This window comes from Charadrius vociferus, unplaced genomic scaffold, assembly GCF_000708025.1.
Source record: "Charadrius vociferus isolate BGI_N301 unplaced genomic scaffold, ASM70802v2 scaffold561, whole genome shotgun sequence".
Classification (NCBI taxonomy): Eukaryota; Metazoa; Chordata; class Aves; order Charadriiformes; family Charadriidae; genus Charadrius; species Charadrius vociferus.
In genome coordinates, this window is record NW_009646848.1 from 1,083,135 (window position 1) to 1,103,637 (window position 20,503).

The 20,503-nt window shown below is 46.3% G+C and overlaps 2 protein-coding genes across 2 annotated transcripts in view; one reads left to right on the top strand and one right to left on the bottom strand.

Annotated features, from left to right (window-relative positions):
- Positions 1-20,503, bottom strand: part of LOC104294532 (alpha-2-macroglobulin-like) — a 187,457-nt gene that overhangs the window by 70,254 nt on the left and 96,700 nt on the right. The gene's annotated exons all lie outside the window — the stretch shown is intronic.
- On the top strand, positions 3,626-16,915 carry PHC1 (polyhomeotic homolog 1 (Drosophila)). The gene is made up of 14 exons (XM_009894119.1): positions 3,626-3,739; positions 4,361-4,471; positions 5,838-5,915; positions 6,686-6,835; positions 7,817-7,972; positions 9,057-9,555; positions 9,878-10,638; positions 12,748-12,895; positions 13,005-13,213; positions 13,808-13,919; positions 14,514-14,622; positions 15,296-15,446; positions 16,049-16,280; positions 16,593-16,915. The coding sequence occupies exons 1-14, from the start codon at positions 3,626-3,628 to the stop codon at positions 16,745-16,747; spliced, it is 2,985 nt and encodes a 994-aa protein (XP_009892421.1). The 3' UTR covers positions 16,748-16,915.

Consider the following 20,503-nt stretch of genomic DNA (forward strand, 5'->3'; position numbering starts at 1 on the left):
CAGGTGGTGCGAGGGTCCGGGGTGCTCGGGAGTCCCACCGACTGCTGCTCCCAGAGCATCCCGGAGCGGAGTTAACGCGTCCCGGCAGCTTCACGCCTCTGCTTGCGTGGTTTGGAGGCTTGTCTTGTAGAAAACCGCAATAGCAGAGCGAGGAGGGAGGGGTGTGCTGCAGTCCTGGTTCCTAATTTCTCTCCCCGATACCTGTGGTGAATCCCGTGCAAATTTTTGTTCGCTAACTTGCCCTCTCGGGGTTGAAGTGACAAAACCAGTTATAAGGTTAGAAAATGCTCTGCAGGCAGCAGTCACGTGTCAGGAGGAATGGATGGGGTGAGCGAGTAAAACTTTTCTACCTTCTACCTAGTGTTCAGTGACTAGAGTAGCTGTTTGGCCTGACTGCTGTGCTCTTGCACTTGAGAAAGGTCAGGAACTTGTAGACGGGCCACCTGTGGTGTTCTTGGGGTGCGCTGAGATCAGCAGCGATGGTTAGGCTCTGGATTGGCCAATGTTCTTATGCCTGTACTGCTCCAGGAGCTAGTTTTCTCCCTTCTCCTTCCCTTCCTTTCTGCTGTGCTGTCATTCCTGCCATGGTGTTTATAGGCCTTTATATCTTTCCGTGTCTGTCTTTTTGGGGTGCAGTTCTGTGTTAGGCTTAATCCAGTTTAGCTGCTGTTCAAAGGTTAATTTCCAGTAAGGGCTGCATTGTTATCCTGTTGGTGTTGGGGTTTTTTTTTTTTGTTTGTTTGTTTGAGGTTTTTGCTTGGGATCTACTGATTACGTTGCAAGGTGAGTTGGTTAACTCAATCTTTTGGAAAACCCATCGTTTAATCATTTTTGCTAGGCTGTCTATCTCATGGAGCAGCTAGCTGAGTCAAGTGATCTGATAGCCCAATCACTAAATTTTTTTAAGAGTAGGGTGCTGGAAGATGCTCTTGGAGGTGCGTAGAGGGTGCAGTCAATCCATGCTATTTTATGTGTGAATAGCCTGTGTTTGGACTGGATTACACTAATCTGGAGCTGCATCCTTAGATGAACTTGCCTGAGGAAATACTGTGCCTTTTCACTTTTGTGTTTGGAAGGGGTTTTGCTGGATAACTCTGCTTGCTGTGAGGGACTTAAAATACTTACAGCCCTTCTGCAAAGGGAGAGTATACCTCTCTATCCATGCCCCCAAAAGGGCTTTTACCTGCACAGAGACCAACATTTTTTGACTCCTCTCATCCCAGAGGTATTTCAGTAGGATTTTGTTTGTGCTAGGACCTGGTTTTAAGAAGATTCCAGCAAAAATTCTGGAAATCTTAAGAATCAATGCTGCTGTTTACTGAGGAAACAGAGTGGTGGAGCAGAGCACCAAATCAGAAGCCAGGGTTCTCCTGGTGCAGCTGTTGAGGGTAAAGGTATGTGCTACATCTAAGCTGAATCTTAGTGTTACCTTCTTTTCTCTCTCACTGGCATTTGTGGGATCACAGGTGAGCTAATTCCACTCACTGATCTGGCAGAAAATGATGTTTAGGGTAGCTTTTCTGCAAAGTTAACAAGTTGATCTGTTGAGCACCAGAAGCAAGGTAAATGCTGGGAGGAACCTGCACAGGGAGGCTGAGGGTGAGCAAAACAACATAAATTGTCTCCCAACGGTAGCCAAGCTACTAGACAACTTGGTGTAATTCGTGTAACTTCACTCTGACTTGCATTTTAACAGCATTCAAAGTACTTCATTTATCTACCACAGTTTCTTTCTTTCAAGAAGTCTGTATTCTCTCCATTCACAATTTATTTATGTTCAGGCTTCATTTATTTTTTGTGGTGCTGCCCCCTGGGGAAGAGCTTTAAAGTAATTGTCTTCTCCTGAGCTTTTATGTTCTAGATAAGCATATTGACCAACTCTTTCTAGCTGCAATGGAGTTGTGCCTGAAGACAGTAGTGGCCAGTTGGGAGGGGGTGTGTCTCAGTTGAGGAGGAGATGACTTCGGGGCAGAATTACCTACACTGCCACTGCTGAAGCAGTGCAGGAAGGCAATCTTGGATTGTCAGGCAGATGTGTGAGCAGGACTTGAGTGCAGAGGTGAAGATGCATGGGGAAGACAGGACTGTAGCAGCAGCTATCTGTTTGTCAATTATAGTGTCAATTATAGAATTTTCCAGATTTTGAGGAGCAGGTTTGGAGCAGCAGTTCCCTGATTTAGCCAGACATCCTCTGCAGTGTTAATGCTGTTGCCCTATTTTGAAATCACCTGCTGCCCTTAACACCATTCCAGAATTTCAGAAGTTGTCTGGTCGAGACTTGTTGCACATCTTTTTCTGCTGTGCTGGTCTGTTTGTTTATGCATCTGGAAAATTTGTGTTTGGTGAAGGCTCTGAAGCTTGAAATCTCTGGGTTTGAAAGGTCTAGATACAGGGTCTGTGCTGGTGCTGTGGGATCCTGGAAGCCTAGGGGTCTCATTTAGAGTTGTCTCAGGTAGGTTGCAGGGGAGCCAGCTGTTGCTTTGGAAATAAACAAGCTGTCAGTGATACTGAGACTATCAGGAGCTTCTTTTTTTTTTTTTTTTTTTTTTTTTTAAATTTTACATGGAATTATATCCTTCTAAAAATTCAGGTTTTTTTCAGTGAAATTCTGTTGAATGATCACTTGCGCACTTTCCCTTTTCTGACTCTAATCCTTCCTACCGTTACTCCCTGTATAGACCATGTTCCTTGCTGTAGGAAACTCCCTGATCATCCCAATGTGTTACTCTTCTGCTAAGCACTCTCTTCAGTCTTGCTTCTCTTCCTCTTGGCTCATGAAAGCCTTCTCCAGTCCTTTCTCAGTTGTGTGGTTCACTGCAACTCGTCTTTCTTCTGCTGGAAGATCTCTCTGGCTCTGCATGACCTCTTCAGCAGCTTTTCCCTCACAAGTGTTGCCAGTGAATCCTTCATCCACTCTGTTTCTAACTCTATTCCTCCTGAAAGCAACTTGCCATCACAGATACCAGCCTCCAGTCTAATATTCAAGCTACAATCTGTCGGGAACAATAAGTAGCTGGAAGTCCATGTGGTCAGAGAAAGAAAGAAACAGTCGAGGGCTGGGGGGCTAAACTGGGAGAAGGAGGGACTGAGTTGGTATATCTGCAGTAGGGCTGTGGAGTTGTGGGATAATTATACCTTTCGTGGGATTAGAGGAAGAGAGGATCGGAAGTTGCTGAAGTGCCGGGGGAGACTGGAAGCACAGTGCAATTTGCCTTCGTTCATTAGCCTTGGAGGAGAGGTGATCAGGTCTGTAACCAAAGGATTGTCTGAATGAGCTGCAGCTGCTCCTTCACTCTGCTGCCTTTTTAAGAACTCAGGATGCTGTAGCTTCCAACTGTAGCATGGCAATAAAAATATGAGAATGTGTGCGTTACTTTTCTGACTGTGGTAATAAAAGATTTAAACCATGAGTATAATTTCTGGGTGATTTCAGAACCTCAGCAGTCCTGGTCCTCTGTGATGTAGCAAAGCTGTGCGAGGAGCCTGATACTGGGACATTCCAGTAAAAAAGCTGTGTAATGCAGTGAAATATGGTTCGGTTCTTTCTCTAGAGTGACTTAGTTTCCAATTCTCTCGATATAGATCTGGAGTCCGTCTCAGCCTGAGCTCCTGGGATCCTGTCACCATGGAGACCGAAAGTGAGCAGAACTCCAGCTCTACCAGCGGGAGCTCCAGTTCTGGAGGAAGCACCCGTCCTCAGATATCACAGATGTCTCTCTATGAGCGACAGGCAGTACAGGTGAGCTGCGGTTATGTTCTGGGATGGCATGTACATCACTAGAAGGTGATGGTAAGCCCTTTCCTGTTCTTCTGAGTTGTCGTGTGTCAAGGTGGGAGTATGCCCAAAGGGCTGTCATGTTCAGATTTAGAAATTCTTGTGCTAGGCCCAATCTTTAGTTCCTGTAGCATGATACAGTGCTTCATGTTTTATAGGCTACTCCTTCAGTGTCCAGCCTCTTAGATTGCTCACCGTGCTGTGATCCAATAGATTGATTTTAGCCTCCTGTTCTAGAGCAATTCATTCAGTTTATCATCCCAGTTGCTCTATATATGCATATCCTCTGTATACATACTATACTGGAACACTTGTCTGCCTGCTTGAGCATGCACATCCCCAAATTCCTGGGGTTTATTAAAGTCTTGCAAGTATGCTTTCTGCTGTTCTGAAATACACCTGTGATCCAGTCTGTTAACAAATTTGTAGCTGTACTATGTATTTTGATGTGCTAATCTAGTGACTTTGCTTTTTTCATGGGGTCTAGGGATGGTCTTGTGGCTGTTATTTGTTTCTTCATTGCTCTCTCTAATCACATTTCAAGGGCACGCTACTTTTGACGAGTGGGTTTTCCTCTTTCTCTAGGCCTTGCAGGCACTCCAGAGACAGCCCAATGCAGCCCAGTACTTTCACCAGTTTATGCTCCAGCAGCAACTTAACAGCGCCCAGCTTCACAGCCTGGCTGCCGTCCAGCAGGTGAGTGGCCAAGGGGCAGAAGGAGAGAAATTGGATCATTCTCTGGGGAAGATCCAGACACTTCTTTATACAGTGACTTGTGCACCAGGGTCCTCCTGATCCATGATTAGACAACAAGTCCCTAAACACATTGTATAAAGGTAATACAAACAGCTAGTAAACTGGTAGCTTTGTGCAAAGATTCATTTGTTCTTCAGGTACAGAGCAGGGGAAGATAACATTTGGCATCCCCATAAGGAAACTTGTGCTTTAGAGGCTCCTGCACCTTCTTCAAATAAAAGATGGGTGGTTAAATCAGCAGTGGATGCAGTAGCATTTAAATGCTCTTAAAGTGAACCATGGATTGTTGTTTCTCTGAGAATAAACATGGTCTTGTGTGTGTGAAATTTCAGGCAGTATCCTCTGAATTTTACATCTTGAAACTTAGTAGCCCATGTTTTCTTTACCAAGTTACTAGCAAGAAGGATCTGGGGTAGATCTTGTCCAGCCAGGAGAGTATTTCTATAATTAAGATATGTTTATACAAATTAAGATATTTTATTTTAATTGTTGAGTGATTTATTTACATTTTTTAGCAACTTTTCCTACTTGCAAGTCTTTATCACCAGTCGAAGATGAATTATGTGTGATGTGAATACAGTTCTGTCTGTAACAATCTGTACAGTGTCCGTCTGTAACTGTCTGTATATCAGTAGCTGTGCTCCTTGGCTGATAGTCCAGGATTTAGTTTTTCTCAAATGCCCTAAACTGTAGTTTTATAGCACAGAGGGAATAGAATCCTCTCACCAGTTTCTTACAAATCTTAGTTATAAAACTAACTAAACTCATACAGTGGAATTCCCACGGGATCATGGTGGGGGGCAGGGAATCTAACAATATTTACATTCCTTCACGAACCATATGTGCTGTAATCTCAAATTTGTTATTTGGAGTACTATTATTGCACTGTCACTAAACTGCCTAACTAGCCCAGCAAATTTCTAATATTGTGGGGAACGTCTGTTGTTAACAGAATGGATTGCAGCATCGGGATGAGGGTTGCAGTGTGTAGCGTGACAAGCTGGGGCAGCAGTAGGGTATGTACCCGTGGATGGAAGGACTGGAGGTCGTGCACTGTAAGTGTCTGTTGTCCACTGCCTTGGGCATTATGTAGGACTGAACTGGTTGAAGAAGAGGAGGTACCTTGCTGAGTTGCTGCACCTGATTAGTAGGGCTTGGCAGGGATTTTTAGTGGTTAGATTGTGCTCCTGTTCTCAGGAATGGGAGAAGATGACGATGGGAGTAGGTGTTCTGACAAAGTCAAATATTTGGGCTGTATTGAAAAGTTTGTTCCAGGTATTCATTTCTCTGTCCATCTGTCTTGCAGGCTACAATTGCAGCCAGTAGACAGGCCAGCTCCCCCAACACCAGCACCCCGCAACAAACCACCACCACCCAGGCCTCTGTAAGTAACTGCTCCCTCACACACATATCAAAGCCTCCCTCCCACTCCCTGCCTTGTTCTTTCTCATCTTTGACTTTTAGGAAGGCAGTCAGCCAGGGAAACACAGCTTCTAAGAATGCTGGGAGTCCACAAGATGCAGACAACTTTGATGGTTTGGGGTGCTATGATTATGGATGGGGGTTGAGGAGACCAGAGACAGTTTCTGAGGGCGAGAGGGGTCTTAGCTGGAAAGGCAGACACTGATCTCTCTTTGCTGAGGCTTTGGGGATACGTTGTCATGTGTTAGAAAAGGATCAGGGCTCCTAAGAGGGAGGACGAATCATGAGCAGCTGGAAGGCAATGTTCTTTTTGTCTTGGGCAGAGTGGTAGTTTGTTGAATGAGAGGAAGTCTGGCTTTGTAGTGAGTATTGAGGAGCTGGGATTTGTTCAGAAAGTAGATGAGTTGGTAGGGTAGAGATTACTTTGTGGGGTTTTTTTCCTTTACTTGAGAGGCTGGAAAAAATGATGTATTTCTTTTGGATCTCTTATTGCAGTTGCATGCTAACAGTGATACCCAGGCTCAGCATACAAATGAGGTTAGCATCCTGAGCTTTGGCTAGTTTAGATTGTGTAGCCCTTTAAGACAAGAACTTTTTTCTTCTTGGTCCCTTGTGGGATACAGGAAAAAACTGTAAAATGTCTGTTCTGGCTGTACCCCAGTAAGTGAATTTGTACTTGCTTCTTTGCCTCTGTCTCTTCATATATGATTTGTGGCTTTTCTCTGTTTTAAGATCAACCTAGCCACCACATCAGCTGCTCAGCTGATCAGTCGGTCACAGAGCGTGAGTTCCCCCAGCGCCACAACCCTGACGCAGTCTGTGCTCCTTGGGAATACCACCTCACCGCCTCTCAACCAGTCACAGGCCCAGATGTATCTCCGGGTAAGAGATGTGTATGCAAAATGTGTCCTGACCGTGAACCCCACTTCCTAGCCACTTCAGTGTTTCACTGCTTGGGATTACCAATACCTTTGGACTACCTCTAGCTTTAAGGAGGATGAATATCATATCCATGATATTTTAAATTCAGATGGGGAAGCTCTTGTCCCTGAAACCACAAGTTTGATTCTGGGCTCAGCTTTTGAGGGTAGATGAGCTTTGTATTGTGTGGCTCAGGTGAGATCATTAAGAACCATGTTTGTCCCTGCTCTGCATAGATGTTAAAGATCCCATGGCACTTCTCACTAGAGTGTAAATGTGAAATATATGTCCTAGACTTTAATATAGCCCACAGAAATAAAGCTACTCTTCTGGTTCAATGCTGGAACAGATATATGGTAAATTATTTTCTTCTACCACTGCTGAGCTCAGGGATGTAAGTCAGAATTCAAGTAAGTTTACAAACATAAATCAACATGAAAAATATCTCATCCTTTTAATCGGTTTGAAGTGCTGCTAAACAGAAAACACTAGGCTTGACTATAGTCAGTCTGGGGTTTTGTTACCTACTTGAAAAATATTTTCTGCAACTCAGTTGACTTCAGATACAGATTATCTCCTTCTTGTCAGGTAACCCTGGTCTTGGATGAATGTATTTTATCACTGTTTCTCAACCAGTCCCAGATATACACCTGAAAATTAAATGATACCCCAGTCTTTTAGCCAGCCTTGGGCAGCCTGTGGGAGCTGACCCAGGCCCATGTTTGATAGAAGAGTGCTTGCTTCCATAAGGAAACTGTTCCCAGTTTCCTGCTCCTGAGGGTTACGTTCAGTGTTACAGTGCAGGGAGGGTTGGGGGTTTTGCAATGTATGACATTGCAGCCCAGTGTTGCTTTGTAATCTGTTTGCTTGTGGTTCGCTGTCTGTCTTTCTCTCTTCCCCTCCGTTCCCTTCATTCCACATCATCTGACCCTCCCTCAACAGCCACAGCTGGGGAACCTGTTACAGGTAAACCGGACCTTGGGCCGCAATGTGCCTCTTGCCTCCCAACTCATCCTGATGCCCAACGGGGCTGTGGCCGCTGTCCAGCAGGAGGTACCACCCACTCAGTCTCCTGGGGTCCATGCAGACACAGACCAGGTCAGTGACACCCCATCCCAGCGTCCTCCCCTTCCCCTGCTCTCCATCACCCCGCACTCTGGTCTCTGTCTCCAGCCGTCCCTGTATAGCAGATTAGCTCTATTTTATCCGCAGCCTGCATCCCTGTGCGGGCAGGAGATTCTGTTCTCTCTTACCACCATTTTTTTCAATGTTTGCTTTTTGCCTTCAGAGATGGGATTAATTTCTTCTTAAAATTTCTGAGGTGAGCCACGGGCTGGATCAATCCCATCTTCACAGTTTCTTAGTTGTTCTTGTGTGAAAAGAATTGTTGAGTTCTATGTCCAGTTTTCAGTCACTCTACGATGAAGAGTCTTTGCCAGTGGTAGTAGTCCTTCACTCAGTTGGTTTGCTGTTGTAAAGATGCCAAAGACCAAACAGACCACAAGGTCTTAGCTCCTGCATCCATCTATAAGTAATTCTCCAGGTCAGGGAGCTGCTGTGGCATCCCAGTCATTCTTGGGATTTCCAGTTACTTCGTATTTTTCTTGTCTGGAACACTTTCTTTGAAGGAAAGTCAGCCATGATCAAACTTGAAGATAACACTGCATTTGGAGGGGGTGTAAAGGATGGCAGCACAAAAATGCAGAGGAACTGGTGAAATCAGAAGGGCAGCAGGCCATAAGTATATCTGTGGGCCTCCTGAGTGCAAAGCCCTGCCCAGAGGGAGGAGGCAGGTGGCACAAAAAATGAAAATTAATTACTGGTCTTGAAAAAGCATATGTGAGCAGTTTTAGCACTGTGCTAAACTGGATCTTCCCAATGCAAGTGCATGGCAGGCAAGTCTGAAGGCTGCCCCATGCCTCAGAGAATGGCAGTGTCCTCACGTTCAGGTAGTGCCACGAGATCTTTAACTTCCATCAGAGACGGGGCAGGAGGACGTTCAGGATGACGTGTTTCCTGGGGAGGGCCACACCTGAGCTTTGCCCTGCAGTGTTAGCCAGGTCCCCATGTGAGGCTTGAAGCATCAACTCCGCCTGCATCCCAGTAGCGTGTGCTGCTGCCAAACTTCCAGCAAGTAACGTACGTAAAGCAAACAGACTCTGTTTTGTACGTGTGTTTCTAGGTGCAGAACTTGGCTGTGAGGAGCCAGCAGACCTCGGCCACGAATGCCCCTCTCCAGGGCTCTGCTCAGAAGGCAGCTCTGCCAGGAAGCTCCCAGGCTTCAGGCTTACCCCAGGCCACCAGCACCGGCCAGACCTTGGCAGTGGCTCAGGCCTCCTCTGGCAGCGCAGGCCAGTCCCTCAACTTGAGCCAGGGGGCAGCAGGCAGCAATGGTGTCTCTGGGGGTGTGGTGGCAAGTGGTGGGAGCCAGACCTCAACGGGATTGAGCCAGACCTCCTCAGCGGGCGCCGCTGGCAGTTGCCAAAGGAAAGGCACAGGGGTGGTTCAGCCATTACCGGTAGCAGCTGCCCAGGCCGTGACCGTCAGCCAGGGAAGCCAGACGGAGACAGAGAGTGCAGCCACAAAGAAGGGTGAAACGGACAGCGGTGGGCAGCAAACGGTGGGCATGAACCTGACTAGGACTGCTACACCAGCACCCAGCCAGACGTTGATCAGCTCAGGTAAGTGCAGACCTGTTCCTTCTCTTCGAGCCCACTGGGCTTTTGCAAGAGTGCCATTTGAAAGCCCAGTGGTGAGAGGTTTCCCGACACCCTTCCCAGCCTCTGTGCTCATGGGCACTGGTCTCTCTAGAGGTTGTTCCTCCCTATTAGCAAGAGAAGTTGATTTAGTGCCCCATGTCCTCTGCTAGTAAGCTGTCAGTCATTTTGGAGCCTTGTGACTCAAACCAGTGCAGTGGCTGCCTGCCTTTTTTATATTGTTGTTCCTAGCTGCACTGTTGCTAACTTTTGTGTTCTGCTCTTTTCCCACTCTGTGTTTGTATAGCTACATATACACAGATCCAGCCACACTCGCTGATCCAGCAGCAGCAGCAGATCCACCTGCAGAAGCAGGTGGTGATCCAGCAGCAGATCGCCATTCATCACCAGCAGCAGTTCCAGCACCACCAGTCCCAACTCCTCCATACAGCCACCCATCTCCAGCTGGCCCAACAGCAGCAACAGCAGCAAGCACCATCTCTGACCCAACAGCAACAGCAAGCTCAACCTCCGCAGCAGCAGGCTCCACCTCAAAACCAGCAGCAGGCTCAGACCCTTGTGGTACAACCTATGTTGCAGTCCCAGCCACAGCCTGTGCAGCTCCAGCAGGACAGTTCTTGCCAGCCAGCCACCAAATCACCTGTTCCAATTCAGTCAAAATCTCTGGTCACCCCTATCAAACCACCTCAGCTTGGGCCTGCCAAAATGTCAGCAACACAGCAGCCTCCCCCACACATCCCAGTGCAGGTGGTGGGTACTCGGCAGCAGGGCTCAGGCCAAGCCCAAGCACTGGGTTTGGCTCAGATTGCTGCAGCAGTACCGACATCCCGGGGAATGCCAGCAGTGGTCCAGCCCGTTTCCCAAGCCCATGCTGCTTCCCCATCATCGTCTTCAGCTCCAGCATCCTCACAGGAAACTCCTTCGCTCACCACAGGGGTGAATTTGGCACAAGTTCAAGGCACAGCCCACATGGTGAAGAGCCCAGCCTCCTCTCCAGTTGTGGCTCAGATGCCAGCAGCATTCTACATGCAGTCTGTCCAGTTGCCAGTAAGTGATACCATTGAGAAGGAGAATAGCATATGGATTCTCTTTGTTCATTCCTAGGACACCAATCGCAGTCCAGGCCCAGGTCAGTGGGATGGGATGGGCAAGGGGTTTTGGTAAAGGGATGTGGAGACTTTTTCCTCTCGAAAACACTAATTCCAATCCAACCCTTGGGGTTACTGACTACAAGCATTTCTCTTCCACATTATCATTCAAAGGCTTGCATGAAGTTGATAGATGACACTCAGACCCTGCCCAAATTGAGGTAGCTGTCCACATCACATACTAAATATCACATTTAACAATGTGGTGGGTTGGCCTTGGCTGGCTGCCAGGTGACCACCAAGCTGCCGTATCCCCCTTCTCACCAGGAAAGGGGAAAAAATACAATGAAAAGCTCATGGGTCTAGATAAGAACAGTGAGATCACTTACCAATTACCATCACAGGCAAAACAAACTCAATTTAGGGGAATTAACTTATTGCCAATTAATCAGAGTAGGATAATGAGAAATAAGAACAAAACTAAAAACCACCTCACCCTGGCTTTCTTTACGGGCTCAGCTTCACTCCTGACTCTTCTACCTTCTCCCTCCGAACAGTGCAAGGAGACGGGGAATGGGGGTTGTGGTCAGTTCATCACACGTTGTCTCTGCCACTCCTTCCTCCTCATGTTTGTCCCCTGCTGCAGCGTAGGGTCTCTCCCAAGGGAGACAGTTCTCTGCAAACTTCTCCAATGTGGGTCCTTCCCGTGGGCTGCAGTTCTTCACGAGCCGCTCCAGCATGCGCCCTTTCTATAGGGTGCAGTCCTTTAGGAACAGACTGCTCCAACATGGGTCCCCCATGGGGTCACAAGTTCTTCCAGCAAAGCTGCTGCAGTGTGGGGTCCTCTTCATGGGCCGCATGTTCTGCCAAGAGCCTGCTCCAGCACAGGTTTTCCATGGGCTGCAGCTTCCTTCAGGGCACATCTACCTCATCTGGCATGGGCTCCTCCATGAGCTGCAGGGGGGGCAAACTGCATCTCCATGGTCTTCACCATGGGCTGCAGGGGAATCTCTGCTCCAGTGCTGAGAGCACCTCCTCCCCCTCCTTCACTGACTTTGATGTCTGCAGGGATGTTTCTTACTCCTCCCAGCTATTGTTATGCAGTACTTTTTACCCTTTCTTAAATATGTTATCACAGAGGTGCTACCACCGTTGTTGGCGGGCTCAGCTTTGGCCAGCGGCGAGTCTGTCTTGGATCCGGTTGGAATAGTCTCTATTGGACATGGGGGCAGCTTCTGGTGCCTTCTCACAGAATTCACCCCTGCAGCCCCCATGCTACCTAAACCTTGTCACGTAAACCAAATACAAACAATAATTGGCCTCTTTGTTGTCCCTTTCGAGAGAGATGAGAACTGAATGGGCTATGAAGACTGAACTCCTCTCTTCTCACTAGGTGTGGATACCTCCAGGTCAGAGACCCCTTGGCATGTGGTACCAGCCACTGACTCTAGGTCTCAGAGGATCCCCTAGTAACAGGCTATGCAGAGGAAAACAATGATGGCTCATGTTCCACAGGCCTCATCCACGCTGCTCTGAATTGTCCACCTAGGGCCTGCCTAACTCCTTGGGACAGCTGCACTTTGCCAGTTCAGATATACTTAGCCAGTTGCTGAGACTGTTTCTGAACTCTGGCTGCTTCTTTAGGAAGGTGTCACAGGATTTGTCTGATTTCTAGAGCAGGCCGACAGTTCTGCTCCCATCCAACATGTTCCCCCTACCGTTTTGACTCTCCATTGAAACTGATCTGATCTAGCCAAGAGCCTGTTTGAAAACTGCTGGGTGACTGCCATTCCATTTCTTTCTTCCTGGAATAATCCCTTGAGGTTCACACACTGTTGATATTGTATCAATGTCCCAATTCATGTTGACATGAAGCTTTGCTCCTTGCTAGGCAAAATGCTCCTAAGTAGAGGTATTATACTATGAAGGAGCAAGAGATGTTTCCAGAAGGAACCAGGCTGGAGATGAGTATGGTGGAGCAGGATGCATCTTCCTTTGCCTTCAGTCTGTCTTGTTCTTTGTTTTGGGGTTCCTCTCTCTGCTTACATGTTCCTCTTTATTTACACAGGGCAAGTCTCAGACCTTAGCAGTTAAGCGCAAGGCAGAGTCAGAGGAGGAAAAGGAGGAATCACCCAGTGTCACTGCACTCCTGCCTGCCAGGTCCTCTCCTGTGACAGACAGCCCCAAAAACATGGAGGAGAAGAGTGCCCTTGGAGGTGAGGTACAAAGGAGAGCTCTGCTTGTGTGCGCTAATGATTTGATCTCGTATTCCATTTGAAGTAGATGGAGCAAAGGTAACTGACTCTTGTGCTGTTAACTTTCCAGATAAATCTGATCCTGCTGCCATTGGAACCCCAAATACCACCTCAAGTGAAGGAACATCAGTCACCCCCACGTCTGCTCCTACCCCAAACCTGGCCATGGTGTCACGTCAGATGGGAGACTCCAAACCTCCACAAGCCATTGTCAAGCCTCAGATCCTCACACATATCATTGAGGGCTTTGTCATCCAGGAAGGAGCAGAGCCCTTCCCGGTAGGGATTCTCTGCTGCTGGGGAAGGAGGTGTAGTGCCCTCTTGGAAGCGGGGTGGGCTTCCATCTTTGGACAGGAGTTTCTTTCCCCACCTTCCAAGTTAGTGTTTTTAGCCAGAGACACAGACAGTGAAGAGGAAGGGAAAGGAAGGAGGTGTCATGCATGAAGCAAGGCATTAAGTGGTGATATTAAAGAGAATGGATTGGAGGGAGTAAAACAAGTGTGACGGGAACTGCTTTTAGTAGTCCTCAAAGCAATAATCTATGCAGGAATTATCAGAAGGTTCTTTCTGATTTTTAGTGAAGGAAAGATGCGTTTTAAACAAGCAGCAAGTGAAGTTAAAGCAAAGAAGGGGAAATGCAGTTACATGGAAATGTGGGATATTCAAGGCAGATAGTACTTTGTGATCTTTGAATGAACCACCAAGCCCGTGAATCAGGAAGGAGTAATAACTTTGTTCAGTATCTCTCCTTCCCTAGTAGGCAGAGGGATTCTTCTGAGCTGTAATGAGGTGTGAGCAGTATATACATTGCAGAGGGTTTTAGACACAGTGAATCCTTTACTGATAGGCCCAACTCTTTCTCATCCTGTCCAGGTGGGTTGTTCTCAGCTGCTGAAAGAATCTGAGAAACCGCTGCAGGGAGAGGCTCCTGGCCAGAGTGAAAACCTGTCCAGCAATTCCCCGGGAGGTGACAGTGCTTCTATGGGTGAGTTTCAGCACCAGGAGGCCTAGCTGGTGTTACTGAAAGTTTCTGCTCTCTGATGCTGTATTACCAACTTTATACGTTATGGACTTGCATCCCTTCCTTCTTTCCTGCTAACTCCCTAGAGGCTCAAGCTACGGACCTAGGATCACCTTTTCTTGAGTGCCAGAATACAATACTTTGGTGTTAATATCTAACACACCCTGTGTCAGTAGTAAGCAGGAGAATCTGAACTGTTCCTGTCTCTAATGACTCTGAAGGCTGTGAAAGATGTGTGGACACAGCAGAGAGTGCTGTGATGGAGATACCCCTACAGCCTTGTAGGATATGAGGCATATGCTATTTTTGGCTTGTTCAGCAAAGTGGTACTGACAAAGAGAAATAAACTGCTCTGTTCAATATCCTGGGGTCCTAATTAGTGAAGCTTCTGCCTCTCTTCTCCCAGCTTCTTCCCCAAGCTAACTGCTTAGTAGATTCAGCGGAGAATAGTGGTTGGAATCTGTCTGTTCAGAGGAAGAGTAGTGGAATGGGAAATCATTGTGTGTGATCGGCTTCAGTTAAAATCATCAATTGTTGTATATCTCTGTATTTCACTAGAGCTTGATAAGAAGGCAAACTTGCTGAAGTGTGAATACTGTGGAAAGTATGCCCCAGCAACCCAGTTCCGTGGCTCCAAGAGGTTTTGTTCCATGACCTGTGCTAAAAGGTAATAAGCAAGACGACCTTCCTTTTCTCTGACTGTACATTCTCTAGAACTGGGCATGTGCCCCTTCTCTAGGTAGTGTGCAACACTTCAATACATCTGATCCTCCTTCCATGGGATGCAGTGGCCACAGAGATCCTTTAGGACTCTAAATATTTTGTGAATACTTTTAGATCTGGAGAGGTGGATGTGGTGCTGAGTGTAAACAGGATTTCTGACTTGCTCAGAAATTAAAATGGGAAGGGGGAAGTTCTTGGGTTCCGAAAAACCTCTCTTCAGTAAAATGTACGTTTGACTGACTAAACGAATTGCATACTGGTAGCTGTCTGCTGCATTGGTACTAGACAAAGACCCAAGGGACCACTGGGAAGAAAAAGTGAGGAGAAGTTAGAATAGTCATTGCTGCCTCCTGTTGATAGCAGGGTGCTTGTTATGGGTCTTTTTTCCCGTAGGGGAATGACTTAATTGACCCTTCAGATGTTAGATCAAGACTCTGGTGCCCAAATATTGCTTGTGTCAGCAATCTGGACTGCTTCCTTCCAAGGGGAAGCCTTAGAAGGAGGAGGAACGGAACTTCATGGTAAAGAGGAGTTTTATCCCCATCTAGAGCAAGGAGAAGCAGTAGGTTTAGATAGGTGTTGTTTCCTTACTGCTGCTTTGCTTCTACCCATTTGAGGTACAATGTCAGCTGCAGCCATCAGTTTCGGCTGCAGAGAAAGAAGATGAAGGAATTCCAGGAAGCTAACTACGCTCGTGTGCGCCGACGGGGACCACGACGCAGCAGCTCTGAAATTGCTCGAACAAAGATCCAGGGCAAGCGCCACAGGGTAAGAAGGACACAATCCTGTCTGCCTCTGTCAAGGCAAATCTCAGTGTAACAGTTGTCACTGCTGGGTGTACTGCTTTCTCAAGAGTGGATGTAGTCATACAGGATGTGCCCAGTGCACACTGACACAGTTGCTACACAAGCACAGCAAACCATTCTCATTGCTCATCAACTGCAAAAAGTGGATTCACATTTGTATTTGTTCTGTTCACTCCTGGGTGTGTCTCGGAGGTCTCGGTGAGTGACATCAGCTGACAGCCTTGGTAGAAAACAGTCCTGTCTTCCTGTTCGATTAGCATTCTTCCACATAAATGATTTGAATCAGATTATAGAAGAATCGAATGAGCGTCAGCACTGACATGAGGAAGAGGAATGGACTAGGGGAGGATGGGGAGAAGTAAGAGGAAGGGAGGTGAGAGTAAAGTCTCCCCTTCGTGGCATTAGGGAGCTCCTGTCTCAGCTGCCCTTGGAGCAACAGCCTGAGACGGTTGTCCCAGACTTTTGGAACAACTTCTGCTGTTTCCAATGTCTTGTTTTGCACCTAGTAATTGTGAATTTCTTATGAAACACCTTGTGTTTTCTTTCTTTCCTATGGGCTTGTAGGGCCAGGAAGACTCAAGTCGAGGCTCTGATAACTCTAGCTATGATGAAGCTTTGTCCCCTACATCGCCAGGACCTCTGTCAGTAAGGGCCAGTCATGGAGAGAGGGACCTGGCAAACTCTAGTATGGCCCCACCTACCCCAGATCTACATGGCATCAACCCAGTCTTCCTGTCCAGCAATCCCAGTCGTTGGAGTGTGGAGGAAGTGTACGAGTTCATTGCATCACTGCAAGGTGAAGTTAAGATCCTCTCCTGCAGTCCTGTGATTCAGTAGCATGGGGAAATGTGTTGGCTCTCTTTCTGGAAAGAAAGCTGTGTCAGTGGTGCCTAGTGCTTTTATTGTGCTTTTGTACATGTTTCTGAACTGGAGTAGGTCATACAGATGGATGAGTTGTACTCCTCAGGCAGCCTGTGAAATAGAGTGGGGAGGGGGCTTGGTTAGATTCCTGGCTTGCTTTCTGTACCTGCCAGAGGTCCAAAGAGTGGGAACAAGGGTAATGCCCAGGGCACATCTGTTTCTCAGTGCTATTTTTTTGGTTTTGCAGGGTGCCAGGAGATTGCTGAGGAGTTTCGGTCACAGGAAATTGATGGCCAGGCCCTGTTACTTCTGAAGGAGGAACACCTCATGAGTGCCATGAACATCAAGCTGGGACCAGCTCTCAAGATCTGTGCCAAGATCAATGTCCTCAAGGAGACCTAACAGCTCTGAAGCCAGAGGTCTCGTTTTTGCTCTGACCCTAGGGCAGCTGCCAGCTTTGGAGCATCCTATTGGGGTGGGGAAGAATAGGACAGTCCCCTGTGGTCTTGCATTCAAGAATGAGAAGGAATTTAACTGGTTGAAACTGCCATGCACAAGCTCATGTCTTGGTCTCTTAATGGTGCTACAAGGGGGAGGGAAACTCCTACCTGCGGCCTTGAAACATCTTTCCTTCTTCCTGATTTTGAATATGCCTCTCCTGTATACCACATAAAGATGGGAAGGGACCTCTTCCTGTCCTAGCAGACTTCTGAGGGGGAACTGTCCTCACCCCTTTTTTGCTACAGCAGGTCTGCTAGATCTTAGTTTTGAATCTTGCTGTGCCAGAACTTGAGGCACAGCTAGAGCCTGCCCTGCACGGACATTGGGAGCAGCTCTGCTTGTGGCATTTAGGAAGGAGAACTAGTAAATTCCAAGTGACAGAGGTGGACAAGCAAGAATTTGAGCAAAAGGGGATGCTGCTACTCCACTTTAAAAAAAAAAATAAAATAAAATACCGAGGCTGTTCATGAACTGGGTTTAATAGCCATTCCAGCATGCATACCAAACTTGAAGGCCCGTGGCAATAGGAGCTGCCTTAGCTTTACTGTCTCCTGTAGAGAGGCAGAGTGAAGACAAAGTGTTGTAGCAGCCATTCACTCCAGATGTTCCTCTTTGAACCAGTCAGAGGAAGATTTATCCTGAGTACTTATGACAAGATGATGGGAAAACCGAAGAGGAGGGCGATTGTCTTACATTAGGGAACCCTGCAGCACTAGGTTTGTCTCCCCATTGTGCTAGGGCATAATTTACAGATCCAAAGCAGTCTCCAGAAGCGCCAAGGCTCTTCATAAAATGGACTGGGGTTTTGGTTTTGGGGTGGGTGTTTTTTTTTGTGTTCTCTTATCAGTTTGTATTATTTTTGTGTCTGTCTTCATTATCCTCAGGAGAGCTTATGGGACAAAGTTTAAGCTGACAGGATTGTATTGCCTGCCTCATGCTCTTTTTTTTTTTGTTGTGCTTTTTTTTTTTTTTTGTAAAACAAATATTTCTCCTCCTCAGCTAAAAAAACAAAACCAAAAACTTACCCTTCACCAATTGAATACTGATCCTTTAATGCTACTTCTCCTTTCTAAGGGGTAGAATTATGTTACAGGCTGAGTCCCTCCCTTTCAGCCCCTCCAGCTTTGGGGGTTTTTTTTAAGGACCAAATGTGGTTTTCTGAAGTTTTTTAACCTGGTGAAAACCTGGGCAGAGTTCTCTTCCAGAAGCGCCTCTGCTTAAAACTAACAAGCAAAAAAACTGAAGAAAAAGCATGAAGAGGTAAGTGCCCCCTAGAGCCAAATACCTGAAAGCAAGATGATTTATAAACCATGGATCTCAGCTTTTCTGTTTTCAGAAGTTTCACGTGAATATTTGAGTGAAACATAAAACTGTTCTGTGTGGAAAGCATCTACTGTTACAGGAAAGCTGTAGTGGCATGGGAGGAGGCCTAATAGCATAGGTAGGAAAATATTAGAGATCTTTATTGACTCATGTTAGAAAAAGAGAGGAGGGAAAGTGCTTAGAAGATGGGTAAAATGTGGCAACAGCTTCCTAGTCTTAACTGTACTGTTGAATCTCACTTTAATGACATCCCTGTTCCTGTGAGAGAGGACTTCTGAGACTTCTTGAATCAAAACAGGCCCAAAGGAAGCTGCCAATACTTGCACCCTGATACTACTATTTGGTGTGATGTAATTTGAGGGCTGGGAAGGGGGAGGTTAGAATCTCTAACCGCCATCAGCAGAAGAAGGCTGTCCTTATACCATTTTATCCTTAGCAGGCTGGGTATGATAAAACTGTTTAGTTTGACCTTTGGCAGGGTAGGCAAGCAGCTAGCTTGCCTATGTTACTAGCTAATTCTGAGGACTGGATTTTATTTCAGTCAAAGGGGAAGACTTCACTTCTTCATTTCATGTTCATTGTTCTTAATAAAAAAAAAAAAAAATGCTTCTTCAGACTTTGCAGGTCTGGCTGCTTTATATCCCCCCTCCCCTTAGTTTTTGAGAAGTACAACCTTCATCAAAAAGTTACTTTTGATTTTTATTGCTGCAGAGAAATACAGAACATGGGAAAATTTTCCCATCTGTAACTACTTGAGCTTTAAAGGTTTCAGTTTGAAAGATGTGTATACCCCTCTCTTTCAAGCCCTAAGGGAACTGAAGTGATACAAGGTGGCAGTAAAAAACATGTACTAACAGAAGAGATCTATTCCTGGCAAAAGAATTTCAGGCATAAGGCACTGCACGCTAAGGACCCTTCACCCTTGGATAAGTAAGATGCTTTGGCTCCAGAGAAATCTCCTGTTACATCAGCACAACACTTTACCAGGTTTTTTGGTCATTTTATTTTTGAAAGTTGTGTTTCGTACAAAAAAAATCACCTTAAACACCACCATGAAAAACAGTAACAACAAACTTAGTGACTTCTTATTTTTCCCATGTTATGAGAAAGATTGAAATCATAACAAAAGTCAAAGAAAGCAGGAGTTGTTTGTCCACTCTAAACCCAGCAAGAAAGCAGGGCCACCCCCTTTTGCCTCAGTGTCACTGTTCGGACTGCTTTGGCAGTATTAAAAATACAGGAACCTTTTCTGTACCCTTCTGTTAGCAGTAGTGGCTTGCTTATTCACAGTCTCTACCCTCAAGACCAAGGACAGTTTTCTGCCAATCTACAATAGGGCAGAATGGGACTGCTTAGAGTCTAGCCCCTCATATGAAATGCAACTAGGAATTGAGATGCCAAGTTCCTGAGGGTTCCAATGAAGTCTTACAACTCAGCTTTACCTGCTTTTCACCAGGGCCCCAGAAGGAGGTATCTCTCACTCCCAGCCAGTAGCAGTATGCAAATACCATCTGCACAGGGCAAGTATTTTAAGACTGGTCTGCACCATGCTTAAGGGGATAGTGATTTATGGAAGCTGGCCTTGTAAGCATGGGAGTCTCTTATGCGGTTTGTAATGTGTTAGCATTCTTGTACTTGGCTTCTATGGTTTCTTTTTTATAAAAATAAATTCTGGTAGCTTCACAGGAAAACCCTCTGCCAAACAAGGTACTTTTGGAGAGCATGAAATCACAATGCTGACAGTGACTGAGCTGTGTGGGCAGTCACCTCAGGAAGCTTGTAACAGAGCTCAAGTGACAGCTACCTTTCTCATTTTGCCTTGATGTGAGTTTCAGCAAACATTCCCTTTACTTAGCAGCACGTCATTTCCTTTTGCTTCTCAATGATTGAGAAGACAGAGACAATATTATGACTGAACTAGAAAGTCACGAGTCTGTATTTAACTCCTATAATTTTTTAGCATTGCCCTCCTCTAGCCTGAGAGGATGGCATGCGTCCCTTTATATCTGTTGAAGGAAACTGGTGTATACTCTTCAACGTATTGCCAGTAGGAAAAGAAAAGACTGCAGAGGTGCTAATGTGCCTTCCACCCACACTGAGTGGCATAGAGCGCTCTGTGCAGGTTATGCTGGCCGAAACAGTGCAGAAGCTAGAAAAGCTGAAAATGCATTCAAGAAAAATAATTCCAGTGTCTTACAGATCCTGTAAATCCTAGGGGAAAGAAAAAAAGAAAAGACACAAAAGATCCCTCCTACAGCCTCAGCTGTTTTAACCCACTGCCTCCTTTTGCTTCCTCTTTCTGCACCCTTGCATGGCCCTTTTTTTCTCTCAGTG

What these genes read in the sequence shown, in the direction of transcription:
- PHC1 (XM_009894119.1), top strand. Translation starts at nt 3,626, where the DNA reads ATGGAGACCGAAAGTGAGCAGAACTCCAGCTCTACCAGCGGGAGCTCC. An exon ending in TCCATGCAGACACAGACCAG is followed by an intron (nt 7,973 to 9,056) that starts GTCAGTGACACC and finishes GTGTGTTTCTAG; the next exon opens with GTGCAGAACTTGGCTGTGAG. An exon ending in AGGTGACAGTGCTTCTATGG is followed by an intron (nt 13,920 to 14,513) that starts GTGAGTTTCAGC and finishes GTATTTCACTAG; the next exon opens with AGCTTGATAAGAAGGCAAAC.